This window comes from Camarhynchus parvulus, chromosome 20, assembly GCF_901933205.1.
Source record: "Camarhynchus parvulus chromosome 20, STF_HiC, whole genome shotgun sequence".
Lineage (NCBI taxonomy): Eukaryota > Metazoa > Chordata > Aves > Passeriformes > Thraupidae > Camarhynchus > Camarhynchus parvulus.
The window spans coordinates 348298-370731 of NC_044590.1; the positions used below are offsets into that span (position 1 = coordinate 348298).

General features: G+C 43.4%; 2 protein-coding genes across 8 annotated transcripts in view; both read left to right on the forward strand.

The window, feature by feature from the left end:
* The first annotated feature begins 348 nt into the window (after positions 1 to 348).
* On the forward strand, positions 349 to 21065 carry CSE1L (chromosome segregation 1 like). Its single transcript, XM_030963337.1, has 25 exons — positions 349 to 465; positions 2584 to 2679; positions 3220 to 3362; positions 4358 to 4459; positions 4870 to 5015; positions 5306 to 5396; positions 5661 to 5768; positions 6661 to 6753; positions 7989 to 8156; positions 8251 to 8380; positions 9060 to 9125; positions 10664 to 10866; positions 11866 to 11950; positions 12680 to 12741; positions 13492 to 13628; positions 13786 to 13889; positions 14498 to 14595; positions 15455 to 15605; positions 16097 to 16305; positions 16816 to 16913; positions 17121 to 17206; positions 18290 to 18371; positions 18809 to 18955; positions 19762 to 19993; positions 20537 to 21065. The coding sequence occupies exons 1-25, from the start codon at positions 360 to 362 to the stop codon at positions 20624 to 20626; spliced, it is 3033 nt and encodes a 1010-aa protein (XP_030819197.1). The 5' UTR covers positions 349 to 359; the 3' UTR covers positions 20627 to 21065.
* A 1121-nt stretch (positions 21066 to 22186) lies between these two features.
* STAU1 (staufen double-stranded RNA binding protein 1) overlaps positions 22187 to 22434 on the forward strand; it is a 28290-nt gene continuing 28042 nt past the window's right edge. For 4 of the 7 annotated variants that reach the window (XM_030963209.1, XM_030963208.1, XM_030963211.1 and 1 more), the window contains exon 1: positions 22193 to 22324. The gene's annotated coding sequence lies outside the window, so the exon portion shown is untranslated. Of the gene's footprint in view, positions 22325 to 22434 lie in introns of all 7 variants that reach the window. The other 3 variants (XM_030963212.1, XM_030963206.1, XM_030963207.1) reach the window with 3 other exon arrangements.

Genomic DNA, 22434 nt, shown 5'->3' on the forward strand with positions numbered 1-22434 from the left:
TCCTCGTCGCTGTTCCGCCGCGGGGCCAGGCCCGTTCCCTTGACAGTGCAGGCGCTCGGATCGGGCCCCGCTCGCCCCCGTCCCGGGGCTCCGGCCCGGCCCCGCAGTCCCCGGCCCCGCTCGCCCCCGTCCCGGCGCTCCGGCCCGGCCCCGCAGTCCCCGGCCCCGCTCGCCCCCGTCCGGGGCTCGGGGCGGGGGAGGCCGCCGCGCTACGAGAGGCGCCGCGGGGCCTTGTGGGAAGGGCCCAGCCATTGGCCGCCGCCCATTGAGCGCGGCGCGGATTGGCTGCCGGCGGCGCGCCCGGGGTCGACGCGGGCGCTGATTGGCCGGACCGCAGCGCGGTGTCACCGCCCCGCGCGATGCGGTCACGCAGCCGCCGCCGCGCCCTCGCCCGGCGGTTTGAATGTGAAGCTCAGCCGGAGCGCTCGGGCGCCGCCGCCGCTGCCGCCGGGGGGGAGCCGCCAGGTAAGGCCGGGACGCGCTGCCCCGCAGGGCGATAGGGCTGGGGCGGCCCCGTGCCCCGGCGGCACCGCGGCCGCCCGCGCGCCAACTCCGCGCTGCGCTCGGCGCTGGGCCCGCGGCGCGGCCACAGGCGCAGCGCACCATGCTGGGCCCTTCCGCCCGCCTCTCGCGGCCTGCGATTGGTCCAAGGCCGCTGGGCCTGTACAGCCCGCGCCCCTCATTGGCTGCGGCAGCTGTCAGTCCGGGCTGCCGCGAGGGGAGGGACCGAGTTAGTCTGAGGGGTCTGGGGCCGCCCGGAGTCTCGCCCGCCCCCGGACCCGGCCTGGCCCGGCGCGGCGCTCTCCTCGCCGCAGGAGGCTGCCCGAGTGGAGCAGGCGCGGTCCGGCGCCGGGACGGAAGGAGCCGCCCCCGACCCTTCCGCGTGTGAACGGCCCGGCGGGCCGCGGGAGGGCGCGGGGCCGGTCCCCGCCGCGGAGTCGCGGGCTGCTCCGGCACGGCCTGGCCCCGCGGTTCGCGGGCGGGAGCGCGGGGCCTGTCCCGCTGCTGCCGGCCCTGGCGCTGCTGTCCCAGGCCCGCGCTTTGGGGAAGAGGGAAATGCCCCCGGGGTCCTCAGAGCGCTGCCAGGATGGCTTTTCCCGTCGGATCTGGCTCCTGAACGTTGTTCGGCGCTGGGAGGTGTTCGAGCAGTGCTGGATGAGGGTTGCACTTGGGTGAAGCGCTTCCCGGTCCGAGCCCCAGGGGCACGGCCGCGTTCTGCTAGGTTTGGGTTTCTTTGTAAGTGAGCTGCATTAATTTGACTAAAGTTGGTGATTTGTTAAGCACACTTTATGAGTTTTCTGAGGCCTTTTCTCCAGACACATGGTACAGCCCAACACAAAGCATCATATCACTCCAGCTAAAGTACCACCAATGTTTTTCATACTGGAAAACAAATATGAAGAGCTAGAGGAAGAGAAGGAGATAAGCATGTGTAGGTAACAGGTCAAAATATATTGGTGGGTGTGAATTGGTGAACAAGACTATGGACAAGTAAACCCCAAAAGCACAGGGGAACATGGGAGAGAACTGTTCAGGTAGATTTTTACTTCTTGCAAAATATGTTAGGATCTGATTTGCTTATTAACATTAATTTAATTTAAGAGGATACTGCTGCTGTCTTTTAAAATTATATAGATGCCATAACTGACATAAAAAATGCGTTATTAAAACTCACTGCCTTTGCAAGCATGCTTACACAGAACTGTTTCTTGTGCTGGTGATCAGCACGGGACAGGTAAATTTCAGTCAATTTTACTAAATAGAAACTCCAGAGGAAAAATCGAAACATTTGTTTCCTGATAACCTTTGTAGGGAGTGAACTGTGCTGCTGGTGGTGGGAAGGACGGGCAGGATTGATGATGATGTCCAGAGGAGCATCTCCATTAAAGCACATCTTAACTGTCATTGTATTGCTGTAATTTTAATTATTCCAGTGCAGGTGTGAAGTAAATATAAAAATATGTGTGGGAGAATTACTAGAGAGGAGCGATATGGACTTATTGCAGAATTATTCTGTAAAAAGTGTTGCATTTAAATTAGCCTCCACCCTAGTCTGAACTAATTTTACAGGAAGGATAAACTAACTGGCTTTGAACAGTCTTTTGTCTCTTTTTAAAAGAAATATTTTCTTTTGAGATTTTTCTTTTATAAGGAGGTTTTGATTTTTTGTAAAAGCTTTGACTCTTCAACACCCTTTGAATTGTTTTGTTTACGATTATGTAGGGCAGGACTGTTCAGCTGTTTCAGTCAGGAGCAGTTTCTGGGGCTGGCAGCAGAACAAAAGCAGAGCCAAATTCCTGTTGTCCTGAAAGGGCAGGACATCATCTTTTGGCTGTACCTGTTCGTGTCTGTGGGATGCGTAAGCCTTTTCTGGACTTTGGGGTCCATAAACCAGACACTAGCAGCTGCCTGTAGCTTGAGAGCTGGGATGTTTGCTGTGCCTGGTGCACCCGGTTGGCACTGTGCTTGTGAGCTATTGTCCCAAAGAGCTGCTGTTGCTTCTGTGGGATCTGGTTTTAGATGGGTGGCTTTGGGATAGATTTTCTGATCTCTGGTTGTAACAAAACTACTTGTGGGTTTTAGGTTCTGCCAAAATGGAGCTCAGTGATGCCAATTTACAAACTTTAACTGAATATCTAAAGAAAACACTAGATCCAGATCCTGCCATAAGGCGTCCTGGTAAGTGATTCTCATGATTGAGAACAAAAAAAGTTCTGTTTCTTTTTGTCTCTCCTGTCTCTGTGTAGCAAACTGCAGTGGATATTTATGCAATAACCTCTTTACAGAACTTCTCAGTATCCTTTTAAAATGAAACCCAGAAAAAACTAATGAAGGGTAGATATAAATAGAAATAATTTTATCTGCTTTTTGTGATTTTGTTTTTCTGTATTCTTGCTTTTTTTTTTTTTGCACTGTTGTTATTTGAAACAGTGCTGCTGTTCCCAACAAGTGAGGATGTACTTCTCTTAGGTTGTGGCTTTTCCAAGGGTGAGGAGGCAGTATTTCCTCATCCTGCTGGGGATCCAGAGCTGTTGTTGACAGCAGGAGCGCTGAGGAGCTGGGGAGCAAAGAAGCTGCGATAACTTTTGTCAGACATGTTCCTGTGAAGCTCTGGGAAGTGTTTGTGTTGGGTATTTTAAACAGACATTTGAGGAATCATAGGATTCCCATTAGAGAAAGCAACTGAGCTTTTGCTAACCGCAGTGTATTCCCTTACAGCGGAAAAGTTCCTTGAATCTGTGGAAGGAAGCCAGAACTATCCGCTGTTACTCTTAACGCTGCTGGAGAAATCACAGGAAAATGTCATCAAAGTTTGTGCATCTGTAACGTTCAAGAATTATATTAAAAGGAACTGGAGAATTGTAGGTATTCTAGTGAGGATGTGTTAAGAACTAATTATCCTTTTAAGGTACAATAAGCAGATCCACATCCCACCCAACTCAGTGTCATCTGTGAACCTACTGAGGGAGCCCTTGATCCTCTCATCCAGATCATGAGTAAAGATATTAATCAGTACTGGCCCCAGTACTGAGCCTGGGGGAACCCCATTTGTGACTGATGGTATAGATAAGCATACGTTGAACTTTTGAAATTGCTAACTTTTGATTTAAGTGTGTGGAAAGATGGTAAAAGGGGTGTGAGAAGGGTAGTGGTACCATCAGGTTTAAGGTATCTCCAGATTGAGTGTCTCCCCAGAGGTACTTTTCTCTTTTAATTGCTGGATGATTTCTAGGTCTCTGAACTTCAGTGCTGTCATTACAGATAATGTGACTGGGCTGGGACAAGCCACCTCATTATTTTATTTTTTTAGTAGCAGCTTTGCAATTTTCTACCACTCTGCACTGCTGACTGACTGGACTTGGAGCTGATTGGTCTTTTGAACTGGTTAGATAACTTAAAGTCAATGTTAGGGTTTTGACTGTGTAACTTGCACCTTCATGTACGGTCTCTAGAAAGGATGGCTCGAGACAGCTCACACAAAATCAGTTTGTGGGGTTGGCAGAGGTGCTGTTTGGTGTGGTGGAAGAGGAGACTGGGTTAAATGTGGGGATTTTATTGCCATGTGCACCCACCTTCCCTGCTGCTCAATTGCTGACCTGAAAAGTTACCTTTAGGGAAGAGAAAAAAATTTCTTCAAAGTTTTACAGAAGGATATTATTTCTTTCAGCTTTTTTCAGATACTGCTGTTCCAGATTCATTGAAGGCAGTGTCTCTAACAGGTTTGCTTCTTAGGTTCTTCAGCATGGTAATAGTTACATAAATCAGTATAAACAGTTGGTCTCTGAAATGCTGATTATCTCTCATTGCCTGGAGAATGCCCATATGCCCATAACTTAATTTATTGTTTTCATTTTAGGTTGAGGATGAACCAAACAAAATATGTGAATCGGACAGAATAGCCATTAAAGCCAACATAGTGCCCTTGATGCTTAGCAGCCCAGAACAAATTCAAAAGCAGGTAATATGTCATTCCTGGTTGTATCCATGAAACTTCGGGAATATTCTAAGCATGTCTAGAGGCTATGGTTATTGGCAGAGCTCAGTTCCCTTACCAGTGAGCTCAACCTTATCCAAATAACTTTGAGGATATTGTTACAGGTATTTCTACCTACTTTAACATTTCTTTAATATGATTATTGTGTAATCTTATAGCTAAGTTCTAACATTAGGCAGTTAAACAGCAATTCTAGAAGGTAAGATTGTATAAGCTTAAGGTGAGATTTTTGTATTTGTGTGGAAAGTAGTAGATAATTTAATCCAGTGATTTTTGAATCGGACGAGAATAACCAGGATTTTCTGGGGTGTTGGCAGCATCTGGCACAACTGCTGCGTGCTGCTTCTGTCAGTGAAGCTCCGTTTCTGTTGCAGTTAAGTGATGCCATCAGTATTATTGGGCGGGAAGACTTCCCTCAGAAGTGGCCAGACCTGCTGACAGAAATGGTGAATCGCTTCCAGAGCGGAGATTTCCACGTCATCAATGGGGTTCTGCGCACCGCTCACTCTCTATTTAAAAGGTACTGCAAATAAGGGTGTTTGTGTATGGATGGTAAAAGTTCTGTTCAGCTGGCATGTTTTAGACTTCATTTTGGACATTTACAGAAGTCTATAGTTGTGACTTCTACATACATCTTTTAAGTAGTTATCAAATTGTACTCCCGGCAGGGTTTTGAATCATGTTGCTTAGTTCTTGTTTACTTTACAGTATTTTTTCCAAGGTTCAGCACAAAACAAAATTCTGTGTGAATTAATTTGGTAATAAATGTAAACTATTCTATTTTTCATGTGTTTCTCTCTTACTTGTCAGGTACCGCCATGAATTTAAGTCAAATGAATTATGGACAGAGATCAAGCTTGTTCTTGATGCCTTTGCTCTTCCCTTGACAAATCTCTTTAAGGTATTTCTTGTTGAGTCATTTCTAAAACAAGTTTCATGTTCTGAATTGCTTGCTGTGGATACCTCTAATATTAAAACTCAAGAATTGTTGTTCAAAACTCTTAAAGGGGTTTAAATTCAAGGCATGAAATGAGACCTAACAAGACTGATAAGAGGATGAAAAATAACCATATATTCTGGTTTAAAAAAAAAACATTCCGTGACACTTTTCAATATTTTTTGTTGGTGTGGGTTTTGTACTTGACAATCTTGCGTCTTTTTCTAGGCAACTATTGAACTTTGCAGCACGCATGCAAATGATGCCAGTGCCCTGAAGGTTCTCTTTTCTTCTCTCATTCTAATTGCGAAGCTGTTCTACAGTTTAAATTTTCAGGTGAATCTCCTTGTTCTTGGGATAGTTTTGCTTTGTTCTGAGGAATCTGGTACTATAGAAATTATTTGAGGCGGCCTTTAAGGCCATGCTTTATGGCAAAAAAAAAAATCACCCGTGCATCTGCTGAAGTAAAAGTACAGTGAGGAAGGGTTATTTAAGACGTTAGCTTGGGCCTTTGTAAGCAAAAGTTCAAGAGAGTCTGAGCTGGCACTGCTTCAAGGAGGTGTTGTGTGGGGCCTCTGAGTAGGAGCTGGGAGAGGCAGGAGGCCAGTGCCTGAGTTTCTATTCACTGTACTCCCTTTATAAATGTGCTTTTTCTGGCAGGAGCTGGTTGTGTAGGTAGGAGTCCATTACGTGTAGCTCTGTGGCACTGTAGGAGCAGTAATTCTGGGAGCACTGTGGGCTGTCTGGGTTTGAAATCAGATCTACATTTTGGACATTACTACGTGTGCTCTATGGGAAATGGTAAAGCTCCCTTGCTGAGGTGACATTTATTTAGTGTCTCAACATGAACGCAAGCCTGTGAAGTGTGATTGTGCCTGGATTCCTTGGGCTGCTCTTCCATAGGGGGCAGAAGAATCAGCTGGAGTTAAAAAAGACTTGCACTCTCTTGTTCTGAAAGTGAGAGGTGATAAGGCTCATTCATTATAAAAATGTGAGCTGTTTAGAGTCTAAGCAACTAGTTTATTTGGAACTAGTTGTACTCCAGGGCTCTGCCAGAAGAGTTTTTGTTTGGGAGGAGGGAGGGGCACTGTTTCAATTTGAAGATTGTTTTCCACAGGTTACTGTCTCTCAGTAGATTATAAGGTGAATGCACTACTTCCAGTGTAGGTATGTTATCTAAGCAGTGCAGCCAGAAATTAAAATGTAGATATATGCTTTTCTTTCACAGGATCTTCCTGAGTTTTTTGAAGATAACATGGAAACATGGATGACAAACTTTCATAGCCTTTTAACTTTAGATAATAAACTCTTGCAGACTGATGTAAGTACTGCATAAACCACCTGGTTTGCATCTGTAGGGGAGAGGGTGGATTGACAGCTTAGGTCTAATTCTGAACAATGCAGTGTTTTTTTGTGGGGCAAGGAGTGGAATGACTGCAAGAAAATGGAGTTTAGGAGAAGTTGCTCCACTGTCTAAGGAATTTGAGGTTCAGTTCTTCAAGCTATATGACAGTTACAGGTGTACCCAGCTGTGCGCAGAAATCAAATTACCAGTAGTCATCACTGAGTTGATTCTTTTAAGAACGGCTGCTGTAGTGACCTGACCATTAGCATCACAGGGCTCAGGTTTTCTGTATCTGTCAGCTGGTTCTAGAAAACAGGGTATCTTAAAGAACTTGAAACAATTGAACATAGAGGGCAGGGCATCTCTTCAGTACTTCAGTATTTGCTGTCTTGGTCTAGTTAACGAATCAGTAATTTCACTGGTGAAAGCTGATACCAGGTCAGCAAAGCTCCAGTTGTTTTTGTGCGTGTTTTCTGCATTTTAAGTGGTGATGTCTTCCATCATCACATCATCACAGCACAATAGTTTGCCACTTGGTGGATCCAAAACAACTCTATAAATTTCTTGACAACACATAGGGAGGCATATTGAGTGTATGTTGTGCTCTAGTTACCCTTCTGCTAAAAGAAGCTTTGGTGCTCTTTTGTCTTGTGTCTGTGGGCCACTCCCAGCACAAGCACTGATGCAGCTGAACTGGGACAGGCAGTAAAGCTGAAAAGTTAGGGTGGAGGGAAGAGGGGCAGACAGAACTGGGGTGGTGTTTGGTTGAGTTGTTTTTTTTAATTCCAGTTCAATTTCCCAGTTCACATTGTGGCTCCATGAACATCTGTGATCTGGGGAAAGGGAAGGAACTTCTACAGCTACTCCAATTAAAGAATCATGATGTAGTGGCTTCTAAGTGTATTTTTCATTGCCTTGTGTTGTCTTTTTTGTATTACATTTGTAAATTAATTTTGTGTGAATTACTGTGCCTGTTTTCAAGTACACAGTACCTGATATGAAATGTAGGTATGATTTCTAACTTGAAAAGCAGTTTGGGTACAGATCAGCAAAATACAGTAGTTCTAGGGACAGTGAGAGGGATTTCTTTCACCTGTTTAGGACATGGTAAAATGGTGATGTAAATATTTAATGTAAATACATTGATATATCTAATGTTTAAGTAGTGTTGATATTTGGATGTTTAAGTTCTTAGTTTTGTTTTATGTGAGGATGAAGAGGAAGCTGGATTGCTGGAGCTCTTGAAATCACAAATTTGTGATAATGCTGCTTTATATGCTCAAAAATATGATGAAGAATTCCAGCCCTACCTGCCACGTTTTGTAACAGCAATCTGGAATCTGTTAGTCACAACTGGCCAGGAAGTGAAGTATGACTTGGTGAGTTGCTAAAATCTGATCTTGTCAAGTTTTATAATAAATCATAAATGATTCAGTCGTGGTAAAGTTTTGCCTTCTGTTTGTGGTGCTGTAGCTGGTCAGTAACGCGATCCAGTTTCTGGCCTCAGTTTGCGAGAGACCACATTACAAGCATCTGTTTGAAGACCAGAATACATTGACGAGCATCTGTGAAAAAGTTATTGTTCCCAATATGGAATTTAGAGGTAATTTTTTGAGACTTAAATTTTGAAAAACTTAACAAAAATCTAACTAATTATCATGACATGTTGCTTTGCAGGACTAAGAATTGAGGATTCCCTCTTGTGTACCTTAGTGCTAGATTCAAACCCAAGTTTCTGCAGCAGATTGCTGTCCTGTGGGCTTTGTAGAGTTGTATGAATATACCTAACTTTTCATGTTGAAATCCCAGTGGAGGAAGTCTAGGTCATGTGCCACCAATACATTTCTACAATTAAAGTGAGTATCTGAGTAATTCAAGGAGCCTAAATAGGCAGGAATGCAGGAATATCAGGCCTACCAAATGTTTAGTTCTCCAGGTTTTGATGATCATACTGATCCTATATTTAAAATACAGTGAAAATATATTGCAGTGATAAGAAGCTTCTCTCTCTTAAGTCTATGACCCTGAAAGCCTCTTCAAATACACCTGGTGTTGAATATGTGTTGAGGTTTTTCTTAGAATTAATATATCAGCCCATGAGTATGAAAGACTAATTTGTGGGACAGAAGCTAAACAGAATAATCTGGCTGGATATTTCTCGTTAGTTAATGTTATAGAAAGGTCCTTGGAAAAAATAACAAGTTGATAATGAATATACCGTTTTACTATAAAAACCAGAGATTTCACTACTTCAACTTCCGTTTTGTATTTTGTATTTTCAGCGGCTGATGAAGAAGCATTTGAAGATAATTCTGAAGAGTATATAAGAAGGGATTTGGAAGGATCTGGTAATCCACAGATTTATACTAAGAATACTTGGTCTTTAAATATAGCTCTAAAGAGCTGAAGCAATTTACTGAAGCTTTTATAACTTCATTTTGAAATTGAGAAGGTTTCCACACACCATCCCCAGCTGGATTTTATCCCTTCTGTGATCAAGCCTACTGTCACAATAAGTTTGTCACAGTGTCTGTCTGGTTTGAACAATGTTTTTATAGGGCTTTTTCCTTAATTGGATTGGTATGTCTTCTGCACTGCCAACAGTCTCATTTCAGCAAGGACAGCCTATAAGTCAATGCTGAGTAGTAGCCAGTTGTGTATTTAGTTCCTATGTATGGAGTTGTAAGTAACAGGGAGAGACTCTTGATGTTGAGGCTGAAATTCTGCCTGGGGTTGCGCACAAGCTGTGCTTGGGCCAGCTGGCCAGCAGCCAGGCTGGGACGTGGCATGTGTTCAAAGCAGTGCCTGCCCTGGGACACAGCTGTGCCAGCCCAGCTGCTGGAGTGCTGGGGGAGGCTGTGCTCTGCAGCCAGGCCAGAGCCTGAGTGAGCCAAACCTGGCTCTGTGTGACAGGGCTGCACCACCAGCAGTTCACTGACAGCACTTTGGAACTGATGGCATTTTGTAATAGATTGAAGAGATTACTGTATGCTTGCAGTGGAGGAGAAAACTGGAGGAAACATTTTTGAACTTTTTTCAGGAAAACATCATTCTTATCCAGGATTGGCTGCATTTTAGGTATTTGTGAAGTTTTTTACGAAAATGTACTGTCAGATGTGGTGGGCCAATAGCTGGCTTGTGCTCCAGCCTGCTGCAGTCTGATGGAGGCAAGAGAAAGAGGGGTGAAAGTGAGAAGACTCATGGATAAAGACAGTTCAGGCGAAAGAAAGAGTAAGGAAAGGGAAGAGAAGTTAGTGACTCACCATTGCCCACAGGCAGACTTTTGCCCAGACTGTCCCTGAGCAATGGCTACTTCCCCCAGAGCCGCCCTCCTCGGTTTTTATTGTTGAACATGTCATACAGCTTGGAATGTCCTGCTGGTCAGTTTGGATTAGCTACCCAGGTTGTCCCCTCCCAGCTCCTTGCCTGCCCTAAACTACTTGCTGGGAAGGCAAAGCAGGAGGAAGAGGAAGCCCTGATACTGTGACAGTGCTCTTCAGCAGCAGCCAAACCCTGGGTGTTACCAGCAGCTTCAGTCATTGGTGCAAACACAGCACCAAATGGGCCACCAGGGCAAAAATGAGCTCCCTCGCAGCCAGAGCCAGTACCTTTTGGGTGCCTGATGTCCAGGCAGTACCAGCCCCCCTGCATGCCTGCTGCCACTGCTCGGGGGCAGGTGTCCCTTCTCCTTGGTGTACAAGTAGTCCAGTTGTGACAGTAAATAAAAGGCTTACCGGTGTTCTTACACAGCAGTGTGGAAGGTTGCAATAATTAACATGGGGTGTGGCTGTAACTTGAGAAGCTGTTACTGTTTTGATTATTTTGTTTATTAATATGAAAAGCTGTCTGCTTTCTCGTATCCTAAGAGTCTTTGGTTCTCATGCAGATATTGACACCAGGCGCAGAGCAGCTTGTGATCTGGTCAGAGGCTTGTGCAAGTTTTTTGAAGGACCTGTAACAGGGATTTTTTCTGGATATGTTAATTCTATGCTGCAAGAGTATGCAAAGAATCCATCTGTTAACTGGAAGCACAAAGATGCAGCTATTTACCTTGTAACATCTTTGGCATCCAAAGCTCAGACACAGAAGGTACTTGTACATTTTATTCATTGCAACCTGGCTGCATTCAGATATTACAGTGCATATGAGGCCTGCTGTTCATTTCAGCTGCTTCAGAAAGGGAATAACTGTGTGGAGTAGTTCATGTTGATGAGATGAAAAGCTGCCTTTTAAATGATCCTATCACAGTTGGTGCCATCTGACCTTCAGGCAGGTGGGGCACAGTGTGGCCCTGTGGCTGGCCTGACTGGCATGTGGGATCCAGCCAGACAAAGAAACAAAACTGCCTCAGCTCTGGAGCCTCTGAGCTCTGAGTAGTCCTGAGGCACTCTGGAAGCCATGGAAGGCAAATAGAGCCTTACAGAAGATGATCAGACGTGTTAAGCAGACTAAAAGGAATTTAAATGACTCTTGGAGTTCTTAAAATTTCCCAATATTTTCTGCTACTTGAATGTTGGATTTGTGAATGACATGTGAATGCTAATGATGGCTGGAAGCGGATCTCATTACTTGCTGATAGGGTGGAGACACTGAGGAAGCACAGCTGGGCTAACCTGTATTTGGAAACAGGAGCATTGTATTGAATGTCCTATGAAACAAGTTTAGATGTACTACTAGATATTTTAAATGCTGTTACTGTTCAAATCTCAGTGTCTTTACAAGACAGATTTGAGGCAAACATAGTAAAATGTGTACATCATTTCATGCAATTTTGCTGAAAGTTCTCAGCAAATTTTGCTGAAGCCATATGTATACTGCTGCCCAGCAGTTGTTAGTGATGTGTAACGGGAACCAGTCTGGTAGCATTTGGGAAACTACAAAGTTTGTTTCTTTTTCTATGCTATTTAATGGCAAATATGGACTAATTTTGAATACTTCATTGAAAAATCTCCATCTAAAAATCCTGGTTTAAAAAAAGGTTGCGTTTTTTGTAAGAGAAAACTAATAGTAATTTTTTAAAATTAGTAAGAAAACTAGCAGCTTATATGTCAGCATATAAAAATAAGAGTTGTTTTTTACTTCTTCCAGCATGGCATAACACAGGCCAATGAGCTTGTTAATCTGACAGAATTCTTTGTGAATCACATTCAACCTGACTTAAAGTCTGCTACTGGTAAGTTAATTTTGGTAGGGCGTTTTTGTGATGTATCATAACCCTGACAGTGACCATTGTTTGTGAAGTCTCAAGCACTCCTTTATCAGCAGAATCTCTGAGATGGGCTCTTAACACCTGGCACAGAGTAATTCATTTTTGTTTGGCCAGCAGTGAAGGAGCTCTTAGGGCAAGGTGGATTGGCACCTTACTACCTGCTCCCTGCAAGTTCAGGGCATGTATACACATGGTTGCTGTCAGCTACGTGCTTAAACTTGTTGAATCAAAGTAATTTGATTTCAGTATTTGAGACCTTATGGTAAACTTCTATGCTCTACAAAGCCCTGAGAAGTTAAAATACTGAGGCCCTATTTATGAGGTTGTGGATGTCTAGATTTAAACCCTGTGGTTTATTTTACACTTTAACAATTATCTTACTACAGCTGAAGCATAGTGGGTTGTCTCAAAATGTGTAATTGAAGGCTGCTGAAATTGAAACCAGAAGGTGAATTTCATCTGAGCTGGACTGTAGTTTTAATGGTACTGGGATGTGATTTGTACCTAAAACTGATATTCTAACAGTGCCCGTACAAAAGTGCAGGAACTAAGAAATGTAGAAAAACATTGTATTATTTTCTACAGGGGAAAATTATTATGTAGTGTCAAGTGTCACTTGTATATATAGTACATGTTCAGTAATCACATTTGTATGAGGAGTATCAACGAAGTTTGCATATTTTTCTATTTCAGTGAATGAATTCCCTGTGCTAAAAGCAGATGGTATCAAATATATCATGATTTTTAGAAACCAAGTAAGTTTTTCTTTCACTCTTATGGAAAAACATATTGTAGGTTGTTGCTTTATACTTGCCAAGCCTAATTTATCGCACTTGGCCATATGCTAACTCAACAGGTGCTTGATAGTCATATACAACACTTCATGCTGAATTTTTAGTTTAGAAAGTAAATGATATTGTTATAAATATCCAATTAACATGTAGTCTATATGCTGTCCATATGCTGTGGGAACACTGAATATCTTAGCTGCTTAATTCTGTGACACACTCAGACGTTTCCAAGTCAGTGTTAGTCCAAATACCCTTGATTGCTTGTATCATTGCAGTAGTTGTTACAGAGTACGGCAGTTTTGTCCTCAATCTTTTCTGATTCATGAGATAGGGTGAGAAAATATGTTGCATATTATTCTAAATTCTGGATTACCTTTATTAATTTCTTATGAAATATATGTGATATTGTTTTTTTTAAACCTTGATATTTTTAATTACCTATTAAGACAAAGTAAAATGGAAAGGGAAATATACATTAGGGTTGTCTGCACTTACTGCTAATCCAATGTACCACTGGTGTTCAGGGGCAGTATATGAGCTATGACAGAAGTAGGTACCTCCTGGTTGTCAAGATGTGAAGGAGTAACAGGAGGAGCCTCCCAAGATACCTCCCTCTGCCAAGCTTTGTGTGTCACTGATGAGCTTGGCTGTGCTCTAGAGTTGAACCATCTGTATTTTTTAGCATACTTACGATTTGTTGCTATACTTTTGTAGGTACCAAAAGAACAACTGCTGGTGTCTATTCCCCTCTTAATCAATCATCTCCAAGCAGAAAGTATTGTGGTCCATACCTATGCAGCCCATGCTCTTGAAAGACTGTTTACCATGAGAGGGACAAATAATGCTACTCTGTAAGTTTCCAAGCAGAAATAAATTCATTGCTAATAGATTTTGCATATTAAGGATGAGAAATATCTGTAGGACATCCTTTGAGTCATATACAATGGTATTGTATAAGGCTTGAAGTTTGTGACTCTCATCATTAAAGAGCTGTGTTTCATTTAACAGCATTACAGCTGCAGAAATGGCACCGTTTGTAGAAGTGCTGTTAACAAACCTTTTCAAAGCTCTGACACTTCCTGGCTCATCTGAAAATGAATACATTATGAAAGGTAAATGCCTAATGAGTCCTGCAATATAAGAATAACTTGGTTAACTTGAGGTAAAGGCTTACAGTTACAGGTTCCTGACATTTTTATTTGCAAAACCTATTTTATGCAAATGTGTTGAAGAGCTGCAGTTACTTATCAAGCTGTGTCAAGTCATCTTCAACTAAACTTAGGGTACCAAAGAGAAACACTAAACATAATGGTACTAAGTTATTTCTCAAATGGTAGTCTTGTAGTCAGGACAACTCCCTGGACAGTGTCAGGGGAAGATCTGAGCAGTCTGGTCATGGGGGGGACATGTGGTCATGGCTAGTGAAAAGATAGATCTGATCATGGCTAAGGAGATGCTGAGGTCTGAGACTTGCCCAGGACAAGTGATGGCCTCTGTAAAGTTACTTGATCTCCTATGTTCATCTCTAGAATGAGAATAAGGAGGGTTTGTTTCATGCTTTGTCACGATTACAGATGGAATGTTCTTGCAGCAGGTGCTCTTTGTTCTGTACCTAATTTCTTGGGATCCTATTTTAACAGTAAAAGGTGAAGGATCTAGGCATATGTTGAGTGGCAGTGTATTTTGTCTTCAGAAGCTAAAATTTTCCATTTCTTTGCAGCCATCATGAGGAGTTTTTCTCTGCTGCAGGAGTCCATAATTCCATACATCCCTTCTGTCATCACCCAGCTCACACAGAAACTGCTGGCTGTCAGTAAGGTAAAGGAACCGAGCAAAAGGGTCACCTTTTACCTTTTAGAGCAGTCTTGCTGAGGACTTATGTCCTGTTGGTGGTGTTCTGTTAGAATACTCTAAATAGTTCCATATTTTCTGATGCAACTAATTTGAAACAGCATTCCAGTGAGGTACTGACTTCCTTTTAGAACATATTCTCAGATCATTCTTCTGGCTCTCATCTGAAATTTAGAAGCAGCATATGAAGAGCAGCATACAGCTCTTTCTGCAATGCTAGTTTGTTGTAGTATAAATGCTTGCTTGTGCAGAGGCCACCAGTACAATAATTGGTTTTATCACAACTCCTGTATTCTTTGCTCATGAAACTTCTGAAGCTAATAATAATTGGCATTGAAGTGTGGGATTGAATTAAATAAATTGCCCTTCTGCTTTTGGTGGGTAAAATTCTCTTAGGTTTTTATTTAGACTTGTCAAATTCTTAACCATTGACAATAGGGAATACCTTAGAATACCTTCATTGATTGTACAGAAAACTACTCTGTACAGTTTAAACTCAGATGCAGCTTATAAGGAGTATTCAATAGAGAATTGACTGGACACTTGAAAGATGGGAAAATAATCTTTTTCTGGTTTTTGTTCTGTGATATTTTAACTGTTTGGTAGTTTATATAGAGCTTCTGAAAAACACTTGTTACAAAAAAACCCTCACCTTTATGGAATTAATTTCAGAACCAATTTATGTATATTAATGCATAAGTTACAAGTATCCCTACTCTGAAATGCTACTTTATTTAGTCTTCAGTTGAAAAAAATATATATTTAGCGAAATAAGTGACTTGTCTGCAAGTTTGGGTTGATTTATCTGTTTATAACTTGTTTTCAGAATCCCAGCAAACCTCACTTTAACCATTATATGTTTGAGTCAATCTGCTTGTCGATAAGGATAACGTGCAAGGCAAACCCAGAGGCAGTGGGGAGCTTTGAGGAGGCTTTGTTCCTGGTGTTCACAGAGATCCTGCAGAATGATGTGCAAGGTAAGGACAATCAGTGAGTGCCTGTGCTCTCTCCACTGGGGTTGGCTTCTAGGATTTACCTTATGGCACGCTTTTTGTAGCACAGGAAATTCAAGGGGAGAAACAATATTTTTACAGTCTAAAAGTGTTTTGATTGTTCCATAGGGTACGTCAACAGCATTCACTTATTTTAAATTGCATTCTTAAAATATCTAGCAATCACTACTCCAAAGCCTCTTAATATTATTCTTAATTCTATTGCCTTTTTTCTAGTAGTTTGTTTTTTATGCTCTGAAACATTAATGGGTAGAGGAAATGGAAAGTGTATAGATGCAAAGCTTGCTAATTTTTGGAATAATTACATTTGGGAAGGTATGTTTCTTCAGAGTTTTATTTATTGAAATCTTAGTGATAATATCAAAATTGTGGGTTCAATCCATAGTTATGTGGTTTCTGGGAACTGACAGTGACCATGTTGTCTGACTTTGTAAATGTTATCGTTTCTCTTCCAGAGTTCATTCCCTATGTGTTTCAAGTGATGTCACTACTTCTAGAAATGCATAAAAATGAAATCCCATCATCTTATATGGCATTGTTTCCCCATCTGCTCCAGCCAGTTCTCTGGGAAAGGACAGGAAACATTCCCCCTCTGGTCAGGCTCCTGCAGGCTTACCTGGAGCGGGGTGCCAGCACCATCGCCAGTGCTGCCGCCGACAAAATCGTGAGTTCTGGGGCAGAGTCACAGTTTGGCCTGGAGACATGGTGATCTGAGGTTCCAGATTGTGAGGAACTCCAGCAAACAGCTGGATTTGTGCAGAGTTTGGTGCTTACTTACAAAGACAGACTAATACTCTGAATGTAGCTTTTTCGGTTCTTTTCTATTACATGGATAAGGTGAATTGTAGGCTGTTCTGCTTTTGTCAGCTGAGATGAAAAATTCCTGCTTTTAGTTCTTGCAAGCAGGTAAGTTTCCACAGTTTTCCTGTCTTGTTTGCCTCATGTTAAACATGTGCATAATGAGAACTCTCAGGTTCTGTTCAGAACAGTCTTGAGAAGAGTGAGAAGAAGCCAAAATGTGTCTTCCTTGGCCTGAACCATAAAAATTGAATCCTGGCTTAGGTTATGAAGGCTTTTGCCTTGGTGTATGCCTTAAATGGTAATGGTCAATTTTCTGGTAGGGTCACATATGAAGAAGTGTGGTCTAATGATTTTATATTTCCTTTTCTTGCAGCCTGGATTGTTAGGTGTGTTCCAGAAGCTGATTGCCTCTAAAGCTAATGATCATCAAGGGTTCTATCTTCTAAACAGTATCATTGAGCATATGCCTCCGTGAGTATGAGCTGAAATTACATTTAAAGCTAACTTCTGTAGGCTTTAATTATGAAGTGTGTGAACATGCCCAATACTAATTTTTAACAACTGAAAACATCACATTTTTCAGTCAGATAGATTTGAACAGTCCTATATATGTTTTCTGTGAAGTGACATTAGTAAAATCCCAGTGTGAATTGAATAACTATCCTTTTAAATTTCCAGTGAATCAGTTGACCAGTACAGGAAACAGATCTTCATTCTGCTATTCCAAAGACTTCAAAATTCCAAAACAACAAAGTTCATCAAAAGTAAGTTCCTCACTGTGTGGAAAGCTCTGGTGACAGCAGCAGTTCAGAGGTGCAGCTGTGCAGAACAAGAGTCCTGTCGTGCCCCGCGGATACGCGCACGGAGGGACTGTGCTGACTCTTGGGACTTGTGCAAATTATTTGTCATAAAGAGGGGTGTATGGGGCAGTCACCATAGCAGGTGACACTTACTTCATGAAAGTGAGGGAATGGAATTAAAATAATGAACAAGACTTGGGTATTTCTCTTCCTTTCCGAGTGTCTGGTGTCGTTATTGAAAATGTCTCCATTTAATCTCCAACCAATAGCAGCAGACTTTTCCTCTCATGCAGCACAGCAATACTGACCACACGTCCTGTAGTTACCTGTAGTTGTGTGTTAGTGCTGTGAAATATTCCATGCTTGTGTCATTTTGGCTTTAGTATGACTAAATTTATTGATAAGGTTTTATGTTAAACTGGCAAAGCTGTGACAGATAATTGCAGTACACATTCTGGTTATTCATGCTGTCGCAAGAAGATTGCCATAGTTAATAAATTATTTTCATGATACTGTTGCTACCCAAATTATGCAGTGTCCATTACTTAGCCCTATAAAATCTGGTTAATGCCATCTGATAGGAACAAGAATGATAAATTTGCTTATAATGGTCTTCCACAAATAAAGCTGAAGTGGTGCTTTTGGTATACTGCACCCTATGCAAAGGGGCTCATACCTCACCTCAGAGTCTGCATTGTGTGAAGTTTTCTGCTAAAAGTAAAGTTTTTGGAAGAGTTTCTTTGGTTCCTGATCTGAAAAAAAAAATTTGCAAATGGGTTTTCAAACGCCTTTTTATAACTGCTATAAGGGGAAAAAGGAATAACTCTTGTCTTGTTGTACCACCTTGTTTTTGTGTTGTGGTATGTAAAAAGCTGAGTTTTTACACAAATTTCAAGGCAGCAAGTTCACGTACTTCACTTAAACTGAACATGTATAAAGACTGCCATTTCTATCCCCTTGAAAAACCTGGCATATATTTTGCTGCTGACTCTAAAGCTATTCTTTTGTTTTCATGTTAAGTTTTACTTTGTCTTTTTCTTGTTGCAGGTTTCCTTGTCTTCATTAACTTGTATTGTGTAAGATATGGGGCATTAGCTCTGCAAGAAATATTTGACAGCATACAGCCAAAGTTAGTATGTTTTGTTTGTTTGGATTATATTTAATATGGCTGTGTTATTTTTATCTTTTGAAGAAAGAAAGAGTTGTCTGTTTAGCTAGACTATCAGACTACATTTATCACTAATTTGAGTGGTCAAATGTTTCTCTTAATGTGGTTCATTTATTTGTCTAGAAAGTTGTCTTTTTTTCTGAATTTCTGACCACAGTTCCTCACTGATAATTCAGTGAAGTTACTAATGTAAGAAGGTTATAAAAAGGAAAGATTGATGCTTTTAGTTGTTATCATTTGTGAAAAGTTTGTATGTACAAATGGCTACTACAACAGGGCAGCATCTTAACAAATTATCTGGTTTCTATTCCCTAGTGATTCATATTGTTTCTGATTCTCTTTTGTCACTATAAGGCTGATGAGGCTTTCTAATACTTTTTCTCTCAATGCCACCATAGGATGTTTGGAATGGTGTTGGAGAAAATTATAATTCCTGAAATCCAGAAAGTGTCTGGACAAGTTGAAAAGAAAATCTGTGCTGTTGGCATTACAAAAATATTAACAGAATGTCCTCCCATGATGGACACAGAGTACACCAAACTGTGGTAGGTACCACACTTCTTCAGGATGTGCTAGTGAGGCTGTTGGAGTTACTGAAAATGGGAGCTCAGACCAAAATACATCCTTGTAGGAAATTCCTTGGTGATCTCCTCAGACCCACAGGGCTGTTTTAGGCCTTTCATCCTGCTTCTGTTTCTCAGCAAATAAACTGTATTTTCAGAGAGGATGACCGAAGTGGTTTGAGATGTTTTTGATGGAGGTAGCAGATTTGGCTAGTTGGACCTGCATTTAGGGAAATACACTGCTTTCCTCCAGCTTGTATTCTTTCTGAAAAGCTAGGCCCAGTTTTGACTTACAGGTCTTCTAGTCAGGAGACCTGAGCATATTTATAACCTGGCAGAGAAACTGTAATATCTTAGCTTGAGAGTGGAATTCTGGGGAAAGCCAGCAGGGAAGTTTGATTGCCAACCAGTGCAGCAGTCCAGCATGCCTGGTAGTTTGAATTTGATGACAATCACTGGATCCCATACTAGATCCCCGAACTAGAACTTTGTTTTTAATATGCTCAGAGAAAAGTTGTGATCTGGAAAATCATTGCTCTTTTCAGGTTTCACGACAATTTGAGCTGATAAATACCTACATTGCTCATGCTGTTGGTAGGAGTACCCACATTATGCCTGTAAAATATTCAGACCCACAATTCTTCTGGTCCAGCACACCTTGGGCATTTACAATTTCAGTAGCCAATCAAGTACCTGCAAAGGCTAAATTATAAGGGGTTCCAAATAACTTGAGCCTGTCCTAACATATTCTAAGCACTCCAATTTTGCCCTCCCCTCTTTGCTCCCAGGATTCCTTTGCTGCAGGCCCTCATTGGCCTCTTTGAGTTGCCTGAGGATGACACAATCCCTGACGAGGAACACTTCATTGACATAGAAGATACTCCAGGCTATCAGACTGCATTCTCCCAGCTAGCCTTTGCTGGGAAGAAAGAACACGATCCTGTAGGTCAAATGGTGAACAATCCTAGAATCCATCTGGCACAGTCTCTCCACAAACTGTCTACAGCGTGCCCAGGCAGGGTAGGTGACTTGTGCACTTGCATGCTGATGCTGCATTGTGCACAGAGGAAATGCCTTTGTGAGAATGGGTCTGTTTGCTGATGTTTGATAATCAGCAAAATGAAGTAGGTCATAACTAGAATGCAAGATCGTGCCTGTGTTTTATTCTTCATTGGAATAATGAAGCTTTCGTAAGGTTTTTCCTTAGGATCCTTAGAAAGGCTTTATTTTCACAGCACATAATTTTGCAATGAGCTTAAATGTGCCATTTTTAAAAAGAAAATTTACACACTTGATGGTCTATAACTCATATGTGTCTTGAGTTTGATTGGTTGCATGCATTTGTCGAATTCAGGCAGCTCATTTAAAATTAGACAAAGTGAGTGTACAATTAACTCTTTTAGTCCACAGCATGTTTGTTTTCCCTGAGATTTTGATAAGTAAAGGCTGCCTGCTGCTTTCCCCATGGGTGACTGCTGCTCTGTGTCTGGCTTCGTACTGCGGGTGAGGGCAGCTGGGGGTTCACTTTGCACTCACTGACACCTCTGCTCCCCTGTACCTCAGGTTCTGTCCATGCTGAGCACCAGCCTGAACGCAGAAGCATTGCAGTATCTCCAAGGATACCTCCAGGCTGCGAGTGTCAGTCTGCTCTGAGCTGCAGAGGCTCCACAAGCAAGATCAAAAGCTGGTTTGTTATGCAGAAGGTCGACACTGACGTTTTTATAGCAGAGCTCAGACAAAATGAAAAAGCTGCTTGAAATTGTATTGCAGATTCCATCTTGTAAAAGATAGGTGTGGCTTTAAGCTGAGAGTGAAGAATTTGATGGTTTGTGTACTCATAGATAAAGGTGGCTAACTTCCATTCCCAGTTAATTTCAAAGGGAATAGTCATAGCGGTTTTGTTACGGGATTGATTTGAAATCTGCATCTGCATTGTTTGGATAATATTTGGAAATGTGTGGAGAGCCCTGGCTGTAGAAACTCACTTCAGTCACTAAAATTCCTTTTCATTTTAATGTTGTCCTTTGTATTTCTTTTGTCTTTCCTTAAACTTTATCTGAATTGTGAATAAATAAGAAGTACTTGTTTAAAATGCCTGTCACTGTGGTCTTACTGTTTCAGAAGAATATAGTTGTTTTAAAAAAAGATGTTTTACACTTAGAATAGAATATGAAATAGTGGGACTGTGAGGGCTTTTCTTTACATAATAGTTTAGGTGCATTGTAGGATCATACAGAGCAAATGTAAAACTTCGGGAGAAGAGCAGAGCTGCTGTCACTCTGGCTGCTCACCAGCAGGCACAGGTGCTCTGGAACAGGTCCTGTCAGTGGCAGGCCCTGAGGGCAGGTGTCTTCCCTGGGAGCAGGCATCAGGCTGCAGGTGGGATTTTCCTGCTCTGTTGAAGCTGAAACAGTGACCTTGGAGGTAGGTGTGACTCGGGTGTTCTCATCAAGGCACTGATGAGGCCTGGGGCCGTCGGGCACGCTCCTGCTCGCGGCTCTTGGAGTGAGCCGGTAATGCCTGAGCCTGTGTTCTCAGGGGGCACCCGGCTGCCAGGCCGGGCTTTCGGAGGCACAGCTCGAGTCCCGGAGTGCTCCTGCCAGCTGTGTGCAGCTGTGCACCCGGGGCTGGAGCCTGCTGGGCCGCGTCTGTCCACTGGCTCCGGCAGCTCTACCGGGACTACGTGGGATTACTTGTGGGTCTTTCCCACCCGTGGTTTGAAATGTGAGGTTTTGGTTAAATGCTCATCTGTGGGTGCGTTGGTGACATCCGCGCTCCCTCCAGCGCTGGCCCCGCTGGGTGACCGCCCCGGCAGCGGCTGCGCCCGCTCGCCTCACGTTTCTTTTCCCGGAACGCACAGATGCGAGGAGAACACCAGTCTGATGGAGCGCGGCCGCTCTCCGGGCGGGCACCGGGCCGGGCGGGGCCGGAACGGACGGGGCCGGTACGGACGGGGCGAGGCCGGAAGCGACGGTGACGCAGCGGCGCCGCTTGACCCCCGGCTCCGCGCAGGGCACGCCGGGAGTTGTAGTTTCTATCTCCCCCATCTCTCTCTGCAGCTCGCGCGGAGCACGCTGGGACTCGTAGTCGCCGCGGAGGAGGCGGTGCTCCCGGCAAGGCGGCGCGTCCATTGGCCAGGAGCGGGGTGAGGGGCGGGGTCTCTGGGGGCTCGCTTGCTTCCGATTGGCTGTGCGGAGGCCCGGCCCCCGGCGCGTTGCCGTCAGTTCCGGCGGGCCGCACCGCCCCGCTCATTCTCTTTGGTGTTTGCCCTGTGCCGCCCCGCCGGTCCCGCCCGGCCCATGGACTGAGCGACCCCCCGCCCGCCCCGGCCCGGAGCCGAGCCCAGCGCAGGTGAGGGGGCGCGGGCGGCCCGAGCCTGGCAGGGCCAAGGGCGGGGGCGGCGGGGCCTGGCGGGCCCGCTCCGGGCCGGAGCCGGGGCTGGGGCCGGGGCCGTGGGGAGG

Coding starts and splice junctions, on each gene's coding strand:
- CSE1L (XM_030963337.1), top strand. CDS start 360: ATGCGGTCACGCAGCCGCCGCCGCGCCCTCGCCCGGCGGTTTGAATGT. Junction 3,363..4,357: donor TTAAAAGGAACTGGAGAATT/GTAGGTATTCTA, acceptor TTTTCATTTTAG/GTTGAGGATGAACCAAACAA. Junction 9,126..10,663: donor AAGGGATTTGGAAGGATCTG/GTAATCCACAGA, acceptor GTTCTCATGCAG/ATATTGACACCAGGCGCAGA.